The following is a 23,210-nucleotide window of genomic DNA, read 5'->3' as shown; positions in this document are numbered from 1 at the left end:
AAGTTTGGGGCCAGCAAGTTTTTTTTTTTTTTTTTTTTTTTTAAAGTAATTAATATGTTTATTGTGCAAGGATGCATTAAATTGCTCAAAAGTGACAGGAAAAAATTTATAATGTTACAAAATATTTATATTTCAAATAAATGCTACTGTTTTGAACTTTACATTCTTCAAAGAATACTAAAAACTGTTTCATGATACACACACACGCACGCATTTACAGTATATTTAGAAGAAAAAAAAACAAAAGTTTACAGGCATAAAGGTTTAAATCACATTAAGGTAAGTAAATAATCATTTTCGTGTGAATTGAAATTTTAATTTAGTGATGTTCCACCCCAGAACTGACACGCGGCAAAAAACAAACCATTATAAACCCACAAACTTTCTCTGACTCATTCAGGGTGTTCTGCATTCAGACGGCGTTCTCTGGCGCTCGCTGAATGAATGCATGAACTCTCCTCCGTCTGTCCATCCCGCAGGGAGAAGGGAGACAGAGATGGAGGGCTGTCATGAGAGGATGCATTAACAGGCTTTATCTTCTAACTAGATCTCAGGGTCTCTCAGGATCTCAACGACTCTACACGTTCAGCTCTAAGTGGCATGAAGTATTCAGAAAGCCTGCGCATTTCTCTCCTGATCCTCAACGGGCCTGTGTGTTATTGTGGTAGTTTGGTGCTAAAACGCTCTCTCGATCTCTCTCTCCGCGGGGCTCGCGGGACCTCGGAGAGGCACGAGAGGGTGATAAAGGCATAAAAATGGCCCCTGATCTCTCGTTCCAGTTTTTCGCTCCATCGCTCCGTGTTTGTGTGTCGCGGGAAGTCGAGCTCCAGATCAGGACTAGCAATCGCACGTGGGACGGATGTTGCTCGCGACAACGAGCATCGTGTTCAACGTTAACACACACGGACAGTCATCTTCCCTTCAACACGACTCCCTCCCTCCTCTCGTCTTTCTCTTTTCTTATCTGTCACTTCTACACACTTTCATCTCTGCAGCCTGAGATTCTTTTTCTCTTTTCCGTCACTTTCAATCAGAGTGTCTGTCGCTTTGATTGCGTGCGCTCTCTCTGCGTCTGCTCACCGATCAAACACAACAGCAGCATTAAAGAGGGGGAAAATGGCACTTTGTGAACGCATGAGTTAATTAAAATTCAAAGATCGCTGTTAATTAAGCAAGTAAAGGCGTCTGAAGGCTGAGAGCGGAAAACGTGTCAGCCGCGATGACCCACAGAAGATAAGAAAGCAGAACACTGTGACGTACAAAACACAGAACACAACATCTACAGAAGTGACAAAACAAGCAGGACAAAAGTTTACAGACAGAGAGAGAGAGAGAGAGAGAGAGAGAGAGAGAGAGAGAGAGAGAGAGAGAGAGAGAGAGAGAGAGAGAGAGAGAGAGAGAGAGAGAGAGAGAGAGAGAGAGAGAGAGAGAGAGAGAGACAGGAAGACAGAATGATGGATAGAGCAATATGCACCGAACATTGTATAAAACACCAAGTGACCAATAGGAGACAGACAGACAAAGATAGAACGATACATAGACGGATAAACTGGATGGATAGACAGATAAATAGAATGACCAATAGAATGACAGACAGATAGATAGATGATAGACAGAACGATGGATTGGATGGATGGATGGATGGATGGATGGATGGAAAGAATGACAGACAGACAGATGATAGATAAAGACAGAAACACAGATAGATAGATAGATAGATAGATAGATAGATAGATAGATAGATAGATAGATAGATAGATAGATAGATAGATAGAACACCGACATACAGATAGATAGATCGATGGATCGATGGATAGATGGATGGATGGAAAGAATGACAGACAGACAGATAGATGGATAGATAAAGACAGAAACACAGATAAACAGAAACACAGATAGATAGATAGATAGATAGATAGATAGATAGATAGATAGATAGATAGAACAACAGACATACAGATAGATAGATAGATAGATAGATAGATAGATAGATGGATGGATGGATGGATGGATGGATGGACGGACAGATAAGGCACTCAGAGGAGTGGATGAAAAGTAAAACAAAAGTGGCTGTGATAGAGAGACAGAAAGACAAACAGATAGATGTGGCCGAATGAGAAACAGATGGATAGATGAAAACTAGAAGTGTGTCATGAATAATTGAGCAGAAACAGAGGTTGGGTTTTTAGATATAAATGTAAAAGTGGTGTTAGCAGAAACCCGTCTCACTCTCCCTGTATTTTTAATAGGTGCTCTTTAAATATTCAGAGATGCGGAGGGTGGAGGGAGAGGAGCAGGTTAAAGCAGATGAAAATGGACAAAATGAATGAATGTCTGCAGGGAATCTCTCAAGGACTGCATTAAGAGCCAAAGCTGCTCTGATTAGAACCCAGACAAATGGAGGAGCCGGAATATCCAGGAAAAATAATTTAGAGAGAGAGAGAGAGAGAGAGAGAGAGAGAGAGAGAGAGAGAGAGAGAGAGAGAGAGAGAGAGAGAGAGAGAGAGAGAGAGAGAGAGAGAGAGGGGAAGGAAAGGTGACATATTAAACAACAGAAATGAAAGGAGAACAAGCTACAGGGTGAAGGAAAAAAGAGAAGGAGAAATGATGAATGTTACTAGTGGAAACGCACGAATGAAATTGGGAAAGGAAAATGAGAAAGAGGTCATGAAAATGAGACGAGGGGGAACAACAACATGCATTTCCATGCAACAACAGAAGCATGGTGAAAAATTAAATGTGCCTGCAGGAAAAAACAGGACTCAAACACACACACACACACAAAGTAGGACTCCAGAAATTAACACACACCCTTGTGCTTTAAAGGTTGTAAATTAAGGTCAGTTTGAAATGTAAGACGCTTTAAATACCACGATTGTTAAAATGTCACTTCATCAAGACTCGCTAACAAAGAATGCTTCTTCATGCACGAGTTGTTCACTTGAGGGGGAAAAAAGAAAGATTTCACGAATCAGACCAAACTATGCTCAACTGAACACTGAACGTTTCATAAAACTTCATAAAACAAACTCAGTCAGAGTGCTGATGTAAAAATTTAATCAGAATAAATTGGAAAAGTTTCTTTAGGTGAAACAGCCAAATGCAAGCTCCTGCGAAACGCTGTTTGAATTAAAGTCGACCGCAGAAACCTACTTTCCAAGGCTCTGACATCTTCAATTCGGCGAGAGTTTTGTTCCGAGGTTCAGAGTGCGTAATTATTTTTTGTCTGTTTGGGCCTGAAGCAAGAGTCAGACACCATAATCAGCGATTAAAACGGAAAAATAATATGAAAATTCTGAGAGAGAGAGAGAGAGAGAGAGAGAGAGAGAGAGAGAGAGAGAGAGAGAGAGAGAGAGAGAGAAAATCAGCATGCTGCTATCAGCTTTAGGCACAGGGCTTTAATTTCTTTGAAAATGCAAATTAGTTTCACTGCGTGTGTGCAAGCCCGTGTGCCCGTGTGTGCGTGCATAAAGTACAGTATAACTCTCCAACTTTGATGATATTTGATAACACGAAGCAAAATCTCTGATAATCTCACAGCCGTGACATCTCCCTCAGCTTAATTTAATTGCACACGCGTAAACGCCCGACCGCGGCCCCAGATCCCGCTCTCCTCCCGCGATAAGAGCACGCGTGTGACTTCTGATATCTTGTCATCTGTATCTTTGAAGACGCATCTCTCTGTGGTTTCTCCCAGTTATTAGAAGCATCAAACGCTCGCGACATAAAATGCGCCACTGTGAGCTTAACGCCTGCAGGGTGCGTGGTTAAAAAAAAAAAAAAAAAGGAATTAAAAACAATCTCCATCTTCAATCAGCGCTGCATGTTTGTGTGCATTTCTCCACATCTCCCTCGCCCGCTGGAGGAGGAAAACGCGACCATGTGACGCTTTAATATTTGAGGTGTCAAATAAATGCCAAGACATGAACATTTCTCTCCTTTGTGCGGCACACTGGGTCATATTCAAATAACGCCATATGCTCGAGTGCATATGGTAAGAGACACAAATACGCACCCCGTCGCTCACTGCTTCTTCTGTGGGTAGGTCGCATGTGGAGCGTGTGATTTATCGCTTTTCACAGTTCTTTGCCTATTTACCAGCGTTTCTCCAAATCCCCATTAGAAATCTCCTCCTCTCTTTTGCATCCTCCTAAACGGGGATAAGAATTAAAATTCACAAAAGAACACACTTTCCTCTCTCTCTCTGGAGCTCGTTTAAAAAGTGGCTAATCTCACAAAGATAAAGCGAAGATTAAACGGAGCGAGCGCAGAAACGTATCTGCGGCTCCAGCAAACATTTGAATGCAAACGAACGCTGGAACGGAGAACCGGCGGCCGCACAAAGGCACAGACGGCTTGCTCGATAATCTGTTGCGTTTGGCAGAGCCGGTGAGGCCAATGAACAGATGTGTTTGAGGGTGATAAAGAAGGTATGAATGCGCAAAACAACACGTTATGCAACGCGAATGCGAGAAGAGGGTCAGAAACAAGCTTAGAAGGACTGACAGACCAAACTTCACCTTCAAGAAAAAGATGGGCACCTTAACGCATTAAACGCTGTTTCTAGAAAGCATTAAAGATAATGCGACTATCGTATAAACACATTATGGGGCTCATCTTCAGAAAAACAGCAAACAGCTTCAAAAACAAGACGAGATCTACAATGCGCACGGAATACTGAAGTACAAAGCACAACAGAAGTGGACCGTACAGCATCTCTGTGCGCGTGTGCCGTGCATTAACCTCAACGTGAATGAAAGAGCCAGATGTGAGATTATGCATTCACTCAAACTCTCTTCACAAAAACACAAAGAAATCTCATTCGTCCGCAGATATTCATCCATTAGAACCTCAAACCCGAGCTGAATGCATTACTGAGCGCGATCACAGAGGCATTTCATTAGTGCTGTTTGCTCATTTGAACAAACTCCTCACACTAATATTCAACTTTGGTGCATAACTCGTCGGCATGAACGACATCTCGAACTACGTGGCTTGTGGCGTCTTTAGCGATTTAAAAAATCGCTTTTTGTTAAGTGAAATAAAGCTGAAATAAAATAAAACATAAATATTAGATGAAACACCACTAAACACTACTCTGAACATTTTAACAACCACAAAGCAACTTCCTGGAAACCAATTACATTAGGGTTGCAACGGATCGTAGTTGATCAGTGATCCGTACGGATGCAGGCCCCGTGGTTCGGTACGCGTGTGATGCGTGGATTAATTGCTAAGTTTAACCACCATAGAGTGAAGGTTTGTTATTTGAACGTGTTTTGCCGTGCCAGTTTACACATTCAAGCGATTTTAAATGCAGAAGAAGAGGCGAAAATCACGTGCTGTTAGAGAGAGAGAAGAGAGGCACGTTTCCGAATGGATTCCTATTTTCGCGTTTCCTTGCGATTGAACTGACACAAAATGATGTCAAAAATACCCATCTCAGCAAACATTCCCTCAGTTATGTCTTAAGTGAACGTAGACAGATGAGAAAGAAACCAGATGTGTACCAGTATATTCGCCCGTGCATTCAGTCTTAAAGTGACAGCAGCCTAATAATTCTGATGCTGTCTGTGTCATGTTAATAAAACAACAAAATACAGCTTTAACAAAGATTTATTCATATTTAATTTCTACAGTGAACAAAATAGTGTTATTTTACATTATTACATTTCTGTACCTGAATGCTATACAGTTTGCAATTTTGGTATTTACTATTAATCGATGCTTGTAATTTGTGTATTTGTTCTTATTTTATTACTGACTGTTCACTTGCCTTTCAAAATGCTAGAAGTTTTTGCTGTGTATCAAAGTATTTCAAGTGAGCTTTAAGCAATAAATGAAAAGCAAAGTTACATGCATATTTTTAGTACAGACCTTATTCAGAGCAGTGTCATGAATCATAACAAGTATGAAAGTGAGGCTTTGAGGGATAGACTGTATAAAGCTCCTAGATCACATCATTTTCCACAGCTCATGTTGTCGAGTTTAACTGTAATTTCTAGGAAATATATTTTTGCAGCGTTTCGTCAACAGAACAATCCAAAAGCACACTTAATAACAGTTCAACCCACTGAAGAGATGTGTGTCTGTTCCTCACAGCCTCACTTTCATTCAAAGATGGCGCTGCTGTGAATAAGGTCTATATGTTGGCCGTCCACGTTCAGCGTGACAATGTTTGTGGATGGTCCGTGTACAACAGCGCATGCGCAATGTGAATGTTGAGACCGAAGAGTCCACTAGGTGGCAATGATGTACAGTGCAGAAGTCGAAGAAGAGTGCGTAAAGAGAGATACAAAAATGCGGGTGATGCGGAACGTGGAAAATGACGTATACCAGGGGCCGGTTTCACAAAGATAGTAGATAGTCAGACTTCAGATAGACATCTAAATCAGACCGTTGCACAAAGCATTTAAGACTCTGACTATCTTAAGTAGGACTACACTGCAATGCATTCTGGGTAAAATAAGACACTTTTCAAAACAAAAAACATGGCGGATCGAGTAAGCGCATTCAACCGCTCAGTGCAGTTTACCCCAGCGGAGAATATGTGTTTGTTGGAGGAGTATAACAGATACAAGGACATTTTACTTGGGAAATTTAGCGGAGAATGTAGTAACAAGAAGAAATGTTTAAATTATGAGCCATTTTCCCTTTTCTTTTGGCTGTCTGTAATGTAACCAATTGTTACTGCTGGTTGCCAAGGTAACAGAGTCTTAGACCTCAGTTAGCCTGGGGGTAAGGTGTCTAATTTTTTTGGTCTAAATTAAGTCAGTCTTTATTTTTGTGAAACTTGCATTAGACTAGTCTATGAGCGAATTATAGACTTGTCTAACACTATAGACCAGTCTAAAATAGTTTTGTGAAACCGGCCCTAGAGCCTTTAGACAAACCAACCACAACACTCTTATCACAGCAGTGTTCAGATTTCTTCTGAAAAAGTGCAAATCTAGTTCTTTTAATAGAAATCAAATTACCAAAATCCGACTAATATTAGTTGTAAACAAACACACTTCTTCAACATTAACAGCATTAATTTCACGCGGGGAGAAAAATTAATCTTATTCTCCCACGACAGTTTCAGCAATTTACTCTCCCCGAGACTCTGGATGTGATTTATGGTCATTATTATTGTTTTCACAAGAGATTTTCCATTTGCCTCATGAGAAAGTTCAACAAAACTCAAACTTGGGTACAACCAACGTGGTCTCGAAGTGCAACAACAATAACGAATGATTCCCTCTGTTTCTCCATCCATTACTAAAACAAATGCTGTCTTAAAATTGTGATATTCTACACTTATGAAACATGTACATTTACAGCTGAAATTGAGTTTGTTTCATACTTGGTGTGAACTTAGAATAAACAGAACAATATTGTGCATTTGTGTACACACTAATATAGTTATCATTTTTGATGTAAACGGGGCTTAACAGTTATTTAGCTGTTTATTAATGTAAAGCTGCTTTGGTACAATCTGAAATGTATAAAGTGTTATAAACAAATGTGACGAGACTTTCAAGCAAGTTTTATTTGACTATTTTCCACCGAAAAATAGTTAAAATGTTAAATTAACTTCAGGTTTAATTTTTTTTTTTCAGTTTGTGTGGGGAAAACTTTAAGTCCTTAAAGTCTTATTTTAAAAAGTGTCAAGAAAAATCCTGTTTTCATTTATATGACTCCTTTTCATTATCAGTTATAATAGGAAAAGCGAAACGTATGAACGCGCAGATAACCAGATGGAGAGAGTGAGAGATTGATGCAGGAGAATAAAACGGTAGGAAGAACATTCGGAAGATATTACGGAAGTCCTTTTACTTCGGATAGGCCGGTCAAGAGCAATTTCCTACATCCCACCAGCTGAGCCGCACAAAACTGCTTCCAATATAAGAGAACGACAGACTCTGAGGGACCGTAAAGCAGCAGTTAATGGCACAAAACCACACCACTGAGATAAGAACAGCCCGTATAAACAGACACGCTCATATCAGCGCACTTCAGGGAACCTCTGCGTTTATGAGGACATTAAGACCTGACTTTATATCTGGGCTTTTGGGAATCGTTGAAGCAGGTGGTCCATTCTGAAGACTGTTTTATGAAGGACACATTAAGATTGAGACCCTTATAGACAAACACAGCAGACGAGCAATGTGTTCCAGCCGCCCGTGAGGACCAAAACAAGAAGGTATTAAGAGAATTTTATGAAGGATTTAGACATGACGGTCTTCTGGGGACACAAAATATGAGAACAGCGAGATATGAGGACAGAATGTACCAGAATCAACTGAAAAGAATAATCATATTTCACCCCAAACTAAAAAAATAATAGCAATATTTGGCTTAAAAGAGAATGTGGACTATTTGCAGGACCAGTACAATTTTTGTTGTGACAATTTAGCACATTTTACCCAATATTACCGTAATCGTTATATGGACATTTGGAATCTTTTTGTAATTTATTGATTCTAATTAGACTCATTACTGTAAAACAGTTTTTTTTATTTTTTTTTATTCTAAATCAAAGCTCAGTGTCAGGAATATTAGATCCAGTCTCTTTAAAATAAATGAATAAAAATTAAATAATAATAATAATAATAATAATTATTATTATTATTGTTATTAAAAAGTAATAAAAACAACATTCATATATTGTAATATTATTAAATACTTAGTAATGATGAAAATAAATAAATAAATACATACATACATAATTTTTCCCCTTTAGGTAAATATGAGCCATGAGATTCTTGAGAACCAAGACCTTTCTGCTACTGTGTCTTTAAAACTTCTGTGTGTAAATTCCCTCTATAACTGCCAAACCTCTGCATAGATTCAGGAAGAAGCGTTTAAGACATTTAGTTTTATGTAAGTGGGGCTCAATTAACATTCTACTGAGACACGAGGTGGACGACAGCAAAACACCCTGTCGACCTTTAAAAGTCGAACGCCTTCACTACAAATGAGTGAGCAAATGAGGGTCAAGCAGGAAGATATCGATCTAAATGGCGTGAAAGTACCAATACAAATTATGGATCTGTTGAGTTACAAACTTTTTGAAACACTAATTTGTGATTTAGAGATTACCAAAGGCAATAATTTCACACACTAGTCTCATGTTAACATATTTACCGCCAGCTTCACAGACAAGGTTTAGGTCTGGTCCCAGACTAAAATGCATGTTTGAGCTGTTTTAACTTAACTAACTGCTAGTTGGACATAATGGTTCGTAAGACACAGTCTTAACATGATGGCTGTTTATGCAACTGGCAGCAGGATTAGCCAAATCAGGACATTTAAGTAGCTTTTATAAACATGTCTTAGAAAAACACATTACTGATGTGCATCTTAAGACAAAACAATGACACTGATATATTTTAAGATTTGTCCGTGCAATTTGCTTTAAGGGTAATCTTACTTTTCGGTATCAAATTAGACCAATCTATGTTTTTATGCAACTGACTTAAAGTTATATTAGCAGTTTATGCAACTGGCTTAATCTAAGCCGTGTCTGTGAAACCAGGCCATAATGTTTAACACTTTTGGCTAATGTCTTAAGGCTTTCCCTATCGTCAATGAAATACTAACTGAGAGTCAAAATAGTTTTCAATCATCTCAAAATAGCAAATATTGTAGATTTATTGTCCGGCTGATATTCATGTTCAAGTCAAGTCAAATGTATTTGTATAGTGCTTTTTACAACACACATTGTTTCAAAACATCTTTACAGAATATCATGATGTTAATTTAATGTTTATAATAGGTCTGTGAAGAGATTAATCGTGATTAATCGCATCCAAAATAAAAGTCTGTGTTTACAACATATATGTGTGTGTGTGTGTGTGTACTGTGTACAATTATTTTGTATATATAAATACACACACATGCATGTATATATTTAAGAAAAATGTGTTTATTTATTTATTTATATAACAAGCGTTTTATTCATAAATCCGGAAGATCTTACCTTCATGTGGTGGAAACACAAACCAGAACACAACGAGCGCAGCGTTGAAAAGGGGCGGAGCTACAGAAGATCTACTGTATAGTCACATTTGTCTGGCTATAATTCAAGTTCATGACTAATACAGTGAGATCAGAAGGAAGCACAGAAAACAGCAAGAGTCGTACATTTGCATCCCACCCTTTTGGTTGAGATGTATGTGTGTGTCCTCTGCTGTCACACTTGTGGCTCTGGGTCTATAACTCTAAGTGAGTCTGGACAGCAGGGACTGATATGAGACGAGACCAGCCGCAAGTGTGTGTGTGTGTGAGATAATAAAGTAGGTCGGAGTATACATCAGAGGAGGAGAAATACGCGTGCTCGTGTTTGTGTGTGTGAGAGCAGAGGTGAGCGGCTGAACGAGATCCTGAGAGACTCAGCTGGTCTCCGTGGTGACGGGAAAAGCAGGACACCAGCGAGACGGAGAGAAACATTAAAACACTCACAGAGAGAAGCCAATCAATAACACACACAACAAACCTGACTCGCTTTTAAACGCAGAAATGGAAGGAAAATTGCAGGAAAATAAAACCGCCCTCCATCGAAAAATCTCTTTCTCTCTCTCTCTCTCTCTCTACAGGTTCAGTCATCAAAACTCAAATAGCTTCTATAAAAATGCCTCAGCATTTGGCTTAGAAAATGCAGAAATGAGTCTCTGGCCTGCACATGCACCGATATAAACGTGATCAGAGAAAGCAATCTACATTTTTATATCTTTCAATGAAGTAGAGCGGTGATAGCCTGTGGAAAACACACTGCCAGGCCGTTGCTAACTGTCCTGGGTGGTTGCTAGGTGGTCTGAAGTCTGTAGATATGGTTTGAGTCTTTGGGCCCTATTATACCGGCGGGATAAATGACTCTTGCGCCCGACGCAAATCTAAAATGTGTTGGTCTGAAGTAGCTTCATTACTCATAGGTGTGGTTTGGGCGTAACGTGAAATAAACCAATCAGAGCGACATCTCACATTCCCTTTAAGAGCAGGCGCGCTTGTTCCATGGCGGATTCCTATTATAACGGCGGATTTGCCAGACACACGCCAGGAGCGGTTCACAGCCGAGGAGACCGACGTTCTCGTCAGGGCCGTAAAAGACAGAGAAGTGACATTGTATGGGGATGGAGAAACACACCCAAATTAGCTTCGGTTAAACAAATAATTTGGGTAAATGTGTAAACTAGATTTATGCCTCTTTTTTCACATCTTCATGGACACAACAATGATTTCCCTCGTGTGTTAATATTGTTCCTTGTAATAATGTAGCCTATGATTTGCAAAAATGGGAACGGCTGCTTCTGTGTAGATGAGAGAATCAAAGTGTATGCGCGTTGTGCACACGCTACATTATGGCCAAGCATGCGCCCTTAAAATAGCATCTGAACGCGCCACTGACTTTAGACTAGGTTTTTCCTGGTCTGCGGCGGAATTGTTTTCTGAAACTGCAAAATAGCACCAGGGAACGTTTGCGCCGGAACACACCTCCTCTTTTCCCTGAACCGCCCCCGGGAGCGCAAGTTCATTCCCTAATTTACCGACGTGCGTCTGTGGAGGGAAAAGTCCGCTGTGTGCGGGTGCAAAATAGGAATGATACATGCGTCGGTGTACAAAGTCAGTTGTGCTGGGTGCAAGATAGGGACCTTTGAATGTACATTTTTTCCCTTGTTTTTTAGGTCCAGCGGGTGAAAATGGTGCGTCTGATGATGACTTAGTAAAGTAACAGCACACATGAATGGAATAATCAAGTTCAATGCTGAACTAACCGGATGTGAAGTGATGTCACTAGCAATATAAGCTATTTCTTCCATGTTAATCAGCCCCAAATCTATACTTCCGCTATAAATTAATCATCAAAATGGACTTTATGGACTGACAAACATTGGATATTAACAAATCCTTTCAGTTTTATGAGAAAGACCATCACAAAGGCCATGAAAACACAAGGTATGTGTTGCATTGCGAGCGTGAACGACACATCACAGCACATGCAGAGATGGATTTCAACACATTATCTCTGTGTTGTCATATCCCTATTTGCAATCAGGATGCGTTCAAATCACTAACGCTGAGAATGAGCAACAGTAACTGTGATGGAACAAACACCCTCGGAATGGAAGAGGAAGATAATGTGCTTGAGGTCCTGTCAAATTAAATCAACAATCAGTGGCGTGACCTCACTGAAGAGGTCATCGACCTGCGACCCCACCGTCAGCAGAGGTCAGAGGTCAGCTCTGGCTGTCGGTGGCGTCCTTTCGCTCGGCTGGAGAGAGTGATGTGACTGGAGGAGAGAGAGAGAGAGATACGGCTGCGGCCGTCTGATGGAAAAGAACTGCTCAAGGACACACACACACAAGCTCGTGTTTTACGGACAGGATCGGACAGATGGAAGATCTGAAAAGGGCAGCATTCATTTACAGTCAGATATCAGAAAAGGTTATCCTACATCAACTCAGACAGCTGGACGCGCGCACGCACACACACACACACACACACACACACAGCGAGCTCAGGTGGTCCTGAGGAAAACAGCTGCCAAAGATGACATTTCAAGGTTTCGTTTTCCATATTCAAAACAGAAAACACTGTCTGTGTGTGTGTGTGTGTGTGTGTGTGTGTGAGATAAAGAGAGAGACTGCGGCGGATGCATGACAACATCACACTCTTTGAAGGTCATTTGCTGAAGGGCGCAACCACATACACAGGCCTAAAAAACTCACACACACCTTGTTAAAGTTGACAGTGCTGTATATCGTATCAGATATAAATATGCAATAAAACTGTAAAGGCCACTCTTAGAGGACAAAGAGCAGGTGGCAGGAAACACACACACACACACACACACATCTGACACTTGCTTCTTGCTCATTTCTAATTCATGAGGGGCTTTTGCATACAGTCACCGAAAATATGACATCCAGACGAATCTCAGGAAACCCTTCAAGAACATGTGCAGATCATATTTCAAACCAAAATATGATGGAAAAAATAAAAATAAGAACTAATAATTTGCTGAAATCATTTTTTTTTGCATTGTTATGCTTTTATACTTTTGTTTTTGCTTTGTTTTTTGTTATGAAATTGTAAGACATTTACCACAAACATCAATTAATACTACAGCAAAATGATAACCTGTATCATATAATTCATTGTATTTGTACATCATGGTAGTAATTATTGCTCATTTTAAAAGGAAACACTGTATTTATAATAAATAAATAATTATTAAATAAAAACAATTATTATAAATAATTAATAAAACCAAGAAATAATCAATATAATAATTTCTAGAAAAATGTGTCAAACGTCAAGAAATGGAGGACAAGATACCAGTGTTATTTACGTATTTTTATATACTATGTCATTATTTTATAATAATATATAAATAATACATAACATAAATAATAAATATAAAATCTATTTTAAATTAGCTTTTATTTTGATATATTTTTATTATATTTATATTTTAATTTACCTTAAGTTTTAGTAATTTTCTTGTGATTTACGTTTTCTTTTTCAGTTTTTTATTATATTTAGTAACATAACTTACTACATCAGTTTTAGTTTTTAGTAATTTCAGTACTTTATCTTAAACGTTTATAAAATTTTACTACAGTTAGTTGCAAAGTTGACATTTCTAAATTTCAAGTTTAAGTAAAAGATGAAGTAGACTAGTATTTAATATTTAGTAAAATCAGTAATAAAATCACAAAGCCAAACAATAATCAGGAATAATTAAACAAATAAAACAGTTGATAAAGAATTTCTGCTTTAAAAAACAAAATTTTTTTTTTTTTTTTTTTTTTAAGAAAAAAAAAAAGGGGGTAAAAATTCAGATTTTTTTAACATTACAATTACCAACATTTGAGAGGAAAATGTACTTGTTTGTAATGAGAATAAATGTGCAATGCAACAAATCTTATCGATCCTAAATCTGGCTTCATTTTCTTTACACTTCATCGTAGTTTTTCTTTCGGTTTTGTGGTGAAATGTAGACATTTAATTTTATTCAATTTCATATTTTTATTCAATTGTCTTTTTGTATAATGTGTTGTTTAATTGTATTTTACAGAGTTGATTATTGTTTTTCTTTTCTCTAGTTTTTAAGCTTAATAACATTTGGCAAAGGGACTGCCAATGAAAACCAGCCTTTGGGCTAATTTGGGTATTTATATTCATGAATGTTGATTAATGTACATTGTCCCTTTATTTAAAAAAAAGAACTGTTTTCATGAAATTCACGCTCTCTTTCGCTAAACTCTGTCTCTGTCATCATTAGACTCAGTTCCGGTCCTGATGTTGTTCTCTACACTGAGATGACACTCATCTCTTCCACATCCCCGTATTCTGTCATCCAATGTTTGACCCAGTACCCCGGGGAGAGTCTCAGCAGACACACACACACACACACAGATGCGCAAGCACAGAGCAAGGGGCATCTCTTACCTTTAGAGGCTGTGTTCAGAGAAGGGGAGAGAGAGAGAGAGGTTTAATGTGTGATGTGTGTGATGTGTGTGTGTGTGTGTGTGTGTGTGATGTGACTGGAGGATGGATCAACTCACTCTTGGTCTGTGTGGAGAAGGTCAGTGTGAGTTTGGCAAACAACTCCTTGTTCTCATAGCGCTCCTCCTTCGCCTTCACCCAGAAACTGCTCTCAGAAAGATCCTCCGCTGCGATCTAGCACGACATAAAACACTCGTCAGCGCCTTCATCCCTTTCATTCTCCATTCACCATTCACCCACTTCATGTGCTTTCAGATAGCTTTTCTTTTCATTCATCCATCCTCCAACCAACACATGTCGTCCATATACATTTGTCTATTCATCCATCCAATTCATATACAATAATCCATTCAATTACACTTCCATCTTTCAACCCATCCATTAATCATAAAATATTTGAATCTTTTCTCCAAATAATTCTTCAAAATGCTGAAAAAAGGAGAACAAGAGACCAATGTTATGTAAGTATTATATATATATATATACACACTATTATAAAAATATTGAAATATAATTAATATTAGAAATAATAGAAATATAATATAAATAAACACTGCAAGAGACACAATGTACCATGAGATCAAACCCCAAAACACACAGTTCTGGTTCTAAAATCTGATTGGATGAGCCAAATGTGTTGCTGTTGTAATTGGCTGACACACACACACAAACACACACACACACACAAGTTGAATTCTGTCTTAATGTAGCATGTTTTTTAACAACAACAAACACATTACAGCTGAGCTAATGATACTTAATGGAGTTTGTGTGATTTTTATTATTGTTAATGCTTTTATGTAGTGATATTGTGCTTAACAACATCCATCAATCAAGGTAAAAAAAAATAAGGGCAGCGCTCGGGCTCGAGCGGCTTATTGCTTTAACACGGTCCTGGTCTCTGGACAATATCATTACGTAGACACCGCTGATATGATCGTTCGGCTCAAATGTGTTTCTCCATCCTTTATGGACGCTGCACTGATTTAATGGACCGTAGATTGTGATTCTGGAGTCCGGGGCTTTATTTTACCCCCATTCGAGAAGATGAAACGCCACTGAGCGCTTTCTCACAGTCTCAACGCATAACCTCATTTACACAGAAGAAAAGCGCTGCAAGTCTTGGGAGTAAAATGAGTTTAACAGCAGTGAACAGGCTGTCAGGATATCAGTGCTAACCGCCTTCAGACAGCAAGCAAAGACAGAATGAGAAATGTAGAACAAGGATTAGAGGAAGACAGAATATGATAATAGACAGAGAATAAAAGAGGGTGAAACTCATTAAAACGGATCCCGATTTTACGCACAAAAGAGAGAAAGGCGACGCGCCCCCAATGCACACTGGGACGGCCAGACAAAAAACGCTCCATCCTTTTGTAATTCTCTCCTCCTCTCAATCTCTCACTGTTAATGCACATCGCACAAAGCTTTTTGACGTCCATCATTCTGTCTTTTACGGCCCTGCGACTCGGCTATCTAATATGGCTAAGCGAGGATTTATTTCAGACCTCTGGAAATATTTAATACATATTTTTATAGATTTATATACATTACTGTTCTTTTAAACTTTGTTAATCAAAGAATCAATTCAAATCAATGTTCAGAATTGATGATAATAATAATAAAGAAATGTTTCTTGAGCATCAAATCATCATGTGTGACACTGGACCACAAAACCAGTCACATGGGTACATTTTTCGAAATTGATGTTTATATATAATCTGAAAGCTGGATAAATAAGCTTTTCATTGATGTATGGTTTGTTTATGAAAGGGCAATATTTGGTCGAGATACGACTATTTGAAAATCTGGAATCTGAGGATGCAAAAAAAAAAATCGAAACATTAAAGGAGAAGTTCACTTTTAAAATGAAAATTCTGTCATCATATAATCACCCTCATGTTGTTTCAAACCTGTATGAATTTCTTTCTTCTGCTAAACAGAAAGGAAGATATTTAGAAGAATGTCAGTAACCAGACAGTTTTTGGGTCCCATTGACTTCCATAGTATATTTTTTTCCTACTATGGAAGTCAATGGGACCCAAAAACTGCCTGGTTACTGATATTCTTCTAAATATCTTCCTTTCTGTTCACCAGAAGAAAGAAATTCATACAGGTTTGAAACAACATGAGGGTGATTATATGATGACAGAATTTTCATTTTAAAAGTGAACTTCTCCTTTAAGAAAATCTCCTTTAAAGTTGTCCATTTATGTTCACGATTGTGCTGCGTTCACTCATGTTTTATATATTTACGGTAGGAAATTTACAAAATATCTTCATGGAACATGATCTTTACTTAATATCCTAATGATTTTTGGCATAAAAGGAAAATCGATAATTTTGACCCATACAATGTATTGTTGGCTATTGCCACAAATATACCCGTGCGACTCGCGACTGGTTTTGTGATCCAGGGTCACATATAAGAATGATTTCTGAAGGATCATGTGACACTGAAGACTGGAGTAATGATGCTGAAAATTCAGCTTTGATCACAGGAATAAATTACATTTTAGAATATATTCACATAGAAAACAGCTATTTTAGATAGTAATAATTTTTCACAATAGTACTGATTTTACTGTATTTTTGATCAAATAAATGCAGCCTTGAAGAGACTTATTTCAAAAATGTTAAAAAAAATCCTGACCCATAACTTTGTGTATTTGCTCTGAAATATATTAAAACATGTTTTTCTCCAGTCAGAGGAACAATTATTTCAACCAACAGCCACTGCAGCCAATTAGATTCAAAATAATCAGTGCATGAATGAAAATGCAGTAAAAACGTATTTCAAATTATCAAGGCCTGTTTTCCACACTGTTTCTCACTTAATGCACCCAAGAAAGAATACAGAATTTAATCATTTTCATTTATATGCACCGCTGTAACAATACATAGCAAGAAACAGAAATATCATTAACCACGAATGAGAGTTTTGAATGAATCAATGATGGGAATCGATCACAGAAAGGAACGGATTCTTTGCATCTGAAGATGAAATCATAACCGCCATTAAAACATGCGTCTCTCTCACACTCGTACAGAAGCAGGACAAGGTTCTGTATAAAAGGTAATCTTTAGGAAATTATCCCATGATTTACTCCCCCTCAAGCCATCCTAGGTGTGTATGACATTCTTCTTTCAGCCGAACACAATCAGAGTTATATTAAATAATATTCTGGCTCTTCCCAGCTTTGTAACGGCATTAAATAGTGCCTGAGTTTTTGAAGCTCCAAAAAACGCATCCATCCATCCATCATACAAGACTCCAGTGGGTTAATAAAGGCCTTCTGATACGAAGCGATGGGTTTTTGTAAGAAAATATCCATATTTAAAACTTTATAAACTCTAATGACTGGCTTCGGACAAAAACCCATCGCTTCGTATCAGAAGGCCTTTATTAACCCACTGGAGTCTTGTATGATGGATGGATGGATGCGTTTTTTGGAGCTTCAAAAACTCAGGCACTATTTAATGCCGTTACAAAGCTGGGAAGAGCCAGAATATTATTCAATATAACTCTGATTGTGTTCGGCTGAAAGAAGAATGTCTTATACACCTAGGATGGCTTGAGGGGGAGTAAATCATGGGATAATTTTCATTTTGGGGTGAACTACTCTTTTAAAAATTGCATTAGTAGTATTGCAATTTTCACAATGCCACTTAATCTGATAACGCTAGAAAAATCATCATAAATACATTGGTATATTGAAACTAATCGGCCAGACCCTGCAAGAATGTTCACTTGCAAATTGTCTGAATTTGTGTAAAGTATGAATGTGTGGCATTCACAGTCAACATGCTTGATGACTCTAACCTCCATTTCCACTGGAATGTGAAAAGAAGCAAAAATCTGAGAGGAGAGGAAGAGAAAAAGAGATATATAAGGGGAAAGCGGAGGAGGCAAAGAAAGGTTAGGACACGGAGACAAGGTACAACCTCTAATGATACAGCAGCATCTAATTACCCAGAGAGAGAGAGAGAGAGAGAGAGAGAGAGAGAGAGAGAGAGAGAGAGAGAGAGAGAGAGAGAGAGAGAGAGAGAGAGAAAGAAAGAGAGAGAAAGAGAGAGAGAGAGAACAAGACTAGTCTGAGAGCATGAGAGGGAAGCCAAAAAACGTTAATTTAAATTACAAAATAATGCTGTCCTTTTTACCAGCAATTTAATTATCTTTCAGAGACACAGTCAAAAGACACAGGCTTATTAAAAAGCTATTTCACTGACATCCTCAAAGAGCCCTAACCACTGAGACTCTAAACACTCATGAATTCCGCTGAAGCCATTAAAGAGTAGCTTTAGGCAAAAAGGAGACAGGACCGTTTTGATGTTTTTACTCTTGTGGAGGGCGAGAGAAAGTGAGAGAGGGAAAGAGAGATCAGAGGAGGAGAGGAGCATGTTCATGATCAACAGCTCATCGTCACCCATGATTCACTGCTGCACAAGGGACGCGCGTCACTTACAATGCAAGTGGGCGACATACGGCTACAGTAAAAAAAAAAAAAAAAAAAAAAACCTTTTTAGCAGTACTTTCGTCTTGTTTCCCATATCTAAACTATGGTCAACTTACTTGAGAAGCAAAACTGCATTAGTCTTGTTTTTACAGAATGTATCTTAAACTGGCAAAGTTTTTTTTCTCATTATATTTTAATTAAAATACATTAATAAAATATTAAATGGGTAGATTTAGTATTTATCTAGTTGGGATTATGTTTTAAAAAATATTTGTCAATATAATATAATATAATATAATACAATATAATATCATTTCTGGTTCCAGAAATGAATCACTATTATTTATGATTTGCCTTTAATGCATTCATATTACTGCTTATTTCCACACACACACACACAAAATCATATTCTCATCTTGTGCAATGAATCGTTAATCAGTGTTATTTTAATATTTATAAACTCTTATAATTTTGGTTAATATATAAAATTTTTCATTTTGATTTTAGTTAAAGTTTTAGAATTTCATATATATATATATTTTTTTTTTGTTTGTTTTTTTTTTTGTTTTTTTTTGTTTTTTAATATGTCTATATGGTTTTTAATAACTTTTTTTTCTTTTATTATTTTTGTACTTAAAACAAAAATGAGAAATGTTGCCTTGGCATCATAATGTTATATAATTTTTTGAATAAAATGTTATATAATTTTTTAATATTATATTTTAGTTCATGTTTATCTTAGTTCAAGAAATGAAAATACACATAATACATCATATAATATACATAATACAAACAATCAACTTATGTATGTTACATATTATAACAAAAGCCTGCAGAGGGCACCAGCGACCTGGTGTTGTTACACCGTAGAGCAGGGGTGGGCAAACTACGGCCCGCGGGCCACATACGGCCCGTTAGGCTGTTTAATCCGGCCCGTCGAGTATTTAAAAAATCGTCTTAAGATCGCATTCATTTTGCCTTTTTCTTGCAATACTTTTTGCTATATATTGCGTTGCATTTATTTGACAATCGGAATATCAGATATTTCATGCCATAGCTAACAAATGTAAAAAAGGAAAAATGACATAAAAGCAGATCATCATTCATTCAGCGCTGTTGTGGCTGCGGTGTGTCACGTAACAAGCAATGACGCGTCACCATGGAAACCAAACAGACAGCGACTTAAGCGCATAGACTTGTTGCATTTTTTCCTTTTTTGGAAACTCACAGAGAAAAAAATGTTTGGTAACCGCTTGCACACCTGTTTAGTTTTTCCTTTGATTTGTCTGCTATTTATTTCTTTGCTCCTCTGGATTTGTGGATGTATCCTGACTGATTCCGTTTACCGACCTTTATCGCCCGGCTTTCGACTACGCTCCCCTGTCTGCCATGTACAGAACCCGGTTTTGTTCATTAAATGTTCTGATCTGCCTTTGCTTTTTATGTTTTATTTTATTATACTTAAAATAAATTTGTATATTCGTTTATTTCGGTTTTTTTTCCACAAATGTATGACTTTTGGAAGTGCAAATTGATTGCCATTAGAGCCCGACCGATATATCGGCGGGCCGATATTATCGGCCGATATAAGGCATTTTCCTAACTATCGGTATCGGCATTTATAATGGCCGATAAATTAATATTTAAAAAAATGCAGCGATGCAGTGATTTATGTAAGGATGGCGCTGGCGCTGCTAATAAAGCACCTAAAAGCTGTCACAAAGAACTGGCAAAAGTGGCAAAAAAATAACGGCCGCGTCCGTGTAGACACAGTGTTAAAGCTCATTCTGCTAGTTACAACATCAAGCAATATTCCAATAATTTATGTAATTATAACACTTTATATAGTGCCATTTTGCATTAAGAGTAGCCAGATGGACACGCGAGACGCGACACGTTCAGAATTAATACACTTTTAGTAAACTACAGAACAGTGCGAGCGGAAGCAGCGCACCTCACGCGGGCAGAGAACGCGTCCGAGAACGGACACTGCACTAGTGATATAAAACGCACACACACAGGTCTGTTAAATTAAGCAATACTTTTAAGGTAGTCTAATATTTTTCTGACTAACAAAATTACTGACACAGTAAAGGGTAGATTTAAATAAAGAAAAACGAAATTTAAATACAGAAAAACGAAATTTAAATAAAGAAATTAAACGAAATTTAAATAAAGAAAAACGAAATTTAAATAAAGAAAAATGAAATTTAAATAAAGAAAAACGAAATTTAAATAAAGAAAAAACGAAATTTAAATAAAGAAAAAACAAAATTTAAATAAAGAAAAACGAAATTTAAATAAAGAAAAACGAAATTAAGTTAAATTAAAAACGAGATTAATTTAGATTGATAATAACGGGTAAAAAGGCTAATACATTTTGTTTCTATTATTCTATTTTCCACAATGTCAAAGCAACACAGCTTAATCCAAAACACAAGCTCAGACATGCACTTCGTCCATACAAACTCCGCTGTTCTGCGCTCTATCCAGAGAACACTCCCGTTGCTGGAACACTTGCGCGTCGGTTCTATTTCTAGCTTGCATGCGTTTTCCGCGTGGCTCGAGCCGCGCCTGAGAGACGCGTGTCTCACGCAGGCAGTGTGCAAACTCCAACCTGTTAACATGGGAGCCGAAATAAAAATGGCCATGCCACGCAGTCAGTGTGTCGCCGGCCTTATTCAAGCGCGAATGAGAACCGTTTCGCGGGGGATCCCAGATGTAAAAAAACAACAAAAAAAACGAATATTCGAATGTCAAATTTTCTAATCGAATATCAACCCACCAAACGAATATTCAAATATTCGGGTCCAGCCCTATAGCCTAGTTTCACGTTTAGTACATTTTGCTTACTACTTATTTAAAATAGTATAAAACTACTGTACATATGTAATTATAAACGTTTTCATTATGATATTATTAATTTTACTTTACTAAAAAGATCTGAGTTCTTCCTCCACTGGTAGATATTAGAGAAATTTAGATTAAAAATAGAAGATAAGGTTTTGTCAGTGACACTTTTGATATATTTATTGATACAAGTTATGTTTTAAATAACGTGACTAAATTAAAAGACAAAGTCGTTAGTGAAGATTATGCAACAGTATTTAGAATATAATATAATATAAAATGCAATGCAAACTAGTTTGGTTACAGCTCAAATTCTCATTCTATCATTCACCCTGCCTCCATTACATATCTTTGTCACACAAGTGTTTGATCACCACATTTGAGTGATCATTGCAAACCGTTTATATATTTATTCTGTTTATACTGTGTATTCTATACACAGTACCCATCAAAAGTTTGTACACACCAATTGGAAAGTGTGTCCAAACTTACTGTACTATAATACACAAATAATATTGCTACTGTATTATAATATACACATAAATAATATCGGCCGATATATCGGTATCTGGCTTTTTTTTTATCGGTATCGGCATCGGCGCCCAAAAATCCATATCGGTCGGGCTCTAATTGCCATATGCAGTTTTAATAAAGTTGAATTAACGTAACCTTCTGTCATTTTTACTCTTCTAAGTGTAGCCTACACTTGCAGGTGTTTTGTTCCTAATTTACTGTTAGGCCCATTAAATAATAATAAGGATAAACAATATTTAAAAAGTATAGGCTATAATTATCTAACATCTGACTAATTAAAAATTAACCTCAAAACATAACATGCTAAATGGGGGATATCTAGCATAAAAAATGTATTGTCAGAATGTCGTCTCTCAGTTGTTGAATTTCGCGCAGACGTTGCCACAACGTAAATGTGTTTGCTCAGCCCGATCTCATGAAAGTGCGAATACCACGAATTGTATTTGTAGTGCTTATGATACGCAGTTTTCGCGTGCATATGATACGCACTTTATGGCGTGTAATAGGCACGCACTCCGCACCCCTAATCCTAACCAAAGGGTTTACAGTGCGCAGCATATGCACGCAAAAACATTTTTGGCGTATAAATGGCACGAGAAATAAAATTTGTGGTATAGATACGCACTTTCATGAGATCGTGTTTCATAATCTGCTACTGGGCCGGCCCTCTGTCAAATTTTAAAACCCAGTGTGGCCCTTGAGCCAAAAAGTTTGCCCACCCCTGCCTTAGAGCATGATCAAATCCTTTTTTAATTGGCCAAACAACACTTAATTCAAATGTTAACAATGTTTAATATTTGTCCACTTCTTTATGATAGAAATGCTTTAGCCTCTGTAATTTCCTGAACAAGAACGTGTGGACATCAAAACAAGCAA

General features: G+C 37.5%; 1 protein-coding gene across 2 annotated transcripts in view; it reads right to left on the bottom strand.

Moving 5' to 3' along the window:
• diaph1 (diaphanous related formin 1) overlaps positions 1–23,210 on the bottom strand; it is a 108,675-nt gene that overhangs the window by 36,882 nt on the left and 48,583 nt on the right. For both annotated transcript variants that reach the window (XM_084133110.1, XM_084133111.1), the window contains one exon: positions 14,553–14,667. In XM_084133110.1, coding sequence (XP_083989236.1) covers positions 14,553–14,667 — 115 coding nt within the window. The remainder of the gene's footprint in view (positions 1–14,552; positions 14,668–23,210) is intronic.

The sequence above is a fragment of the Abramis brama genome (genome assembly GCF_963993115.1).
Source record: "Abramis brama genome assembly, chromosome: 13".
Taxonomy (NCBI): domain Eukaryota; kingdom Metazoa; phylum Chordata; class Actinopteri; order Cypriniformes; family Leuciscidae; genus Abramis; species Abramis brama.
The sequence above is the reverse complement of the archived record's forward strand: the minus strand, read 5'-3'. Positions and strand labels throughout refer to the sequence as shown.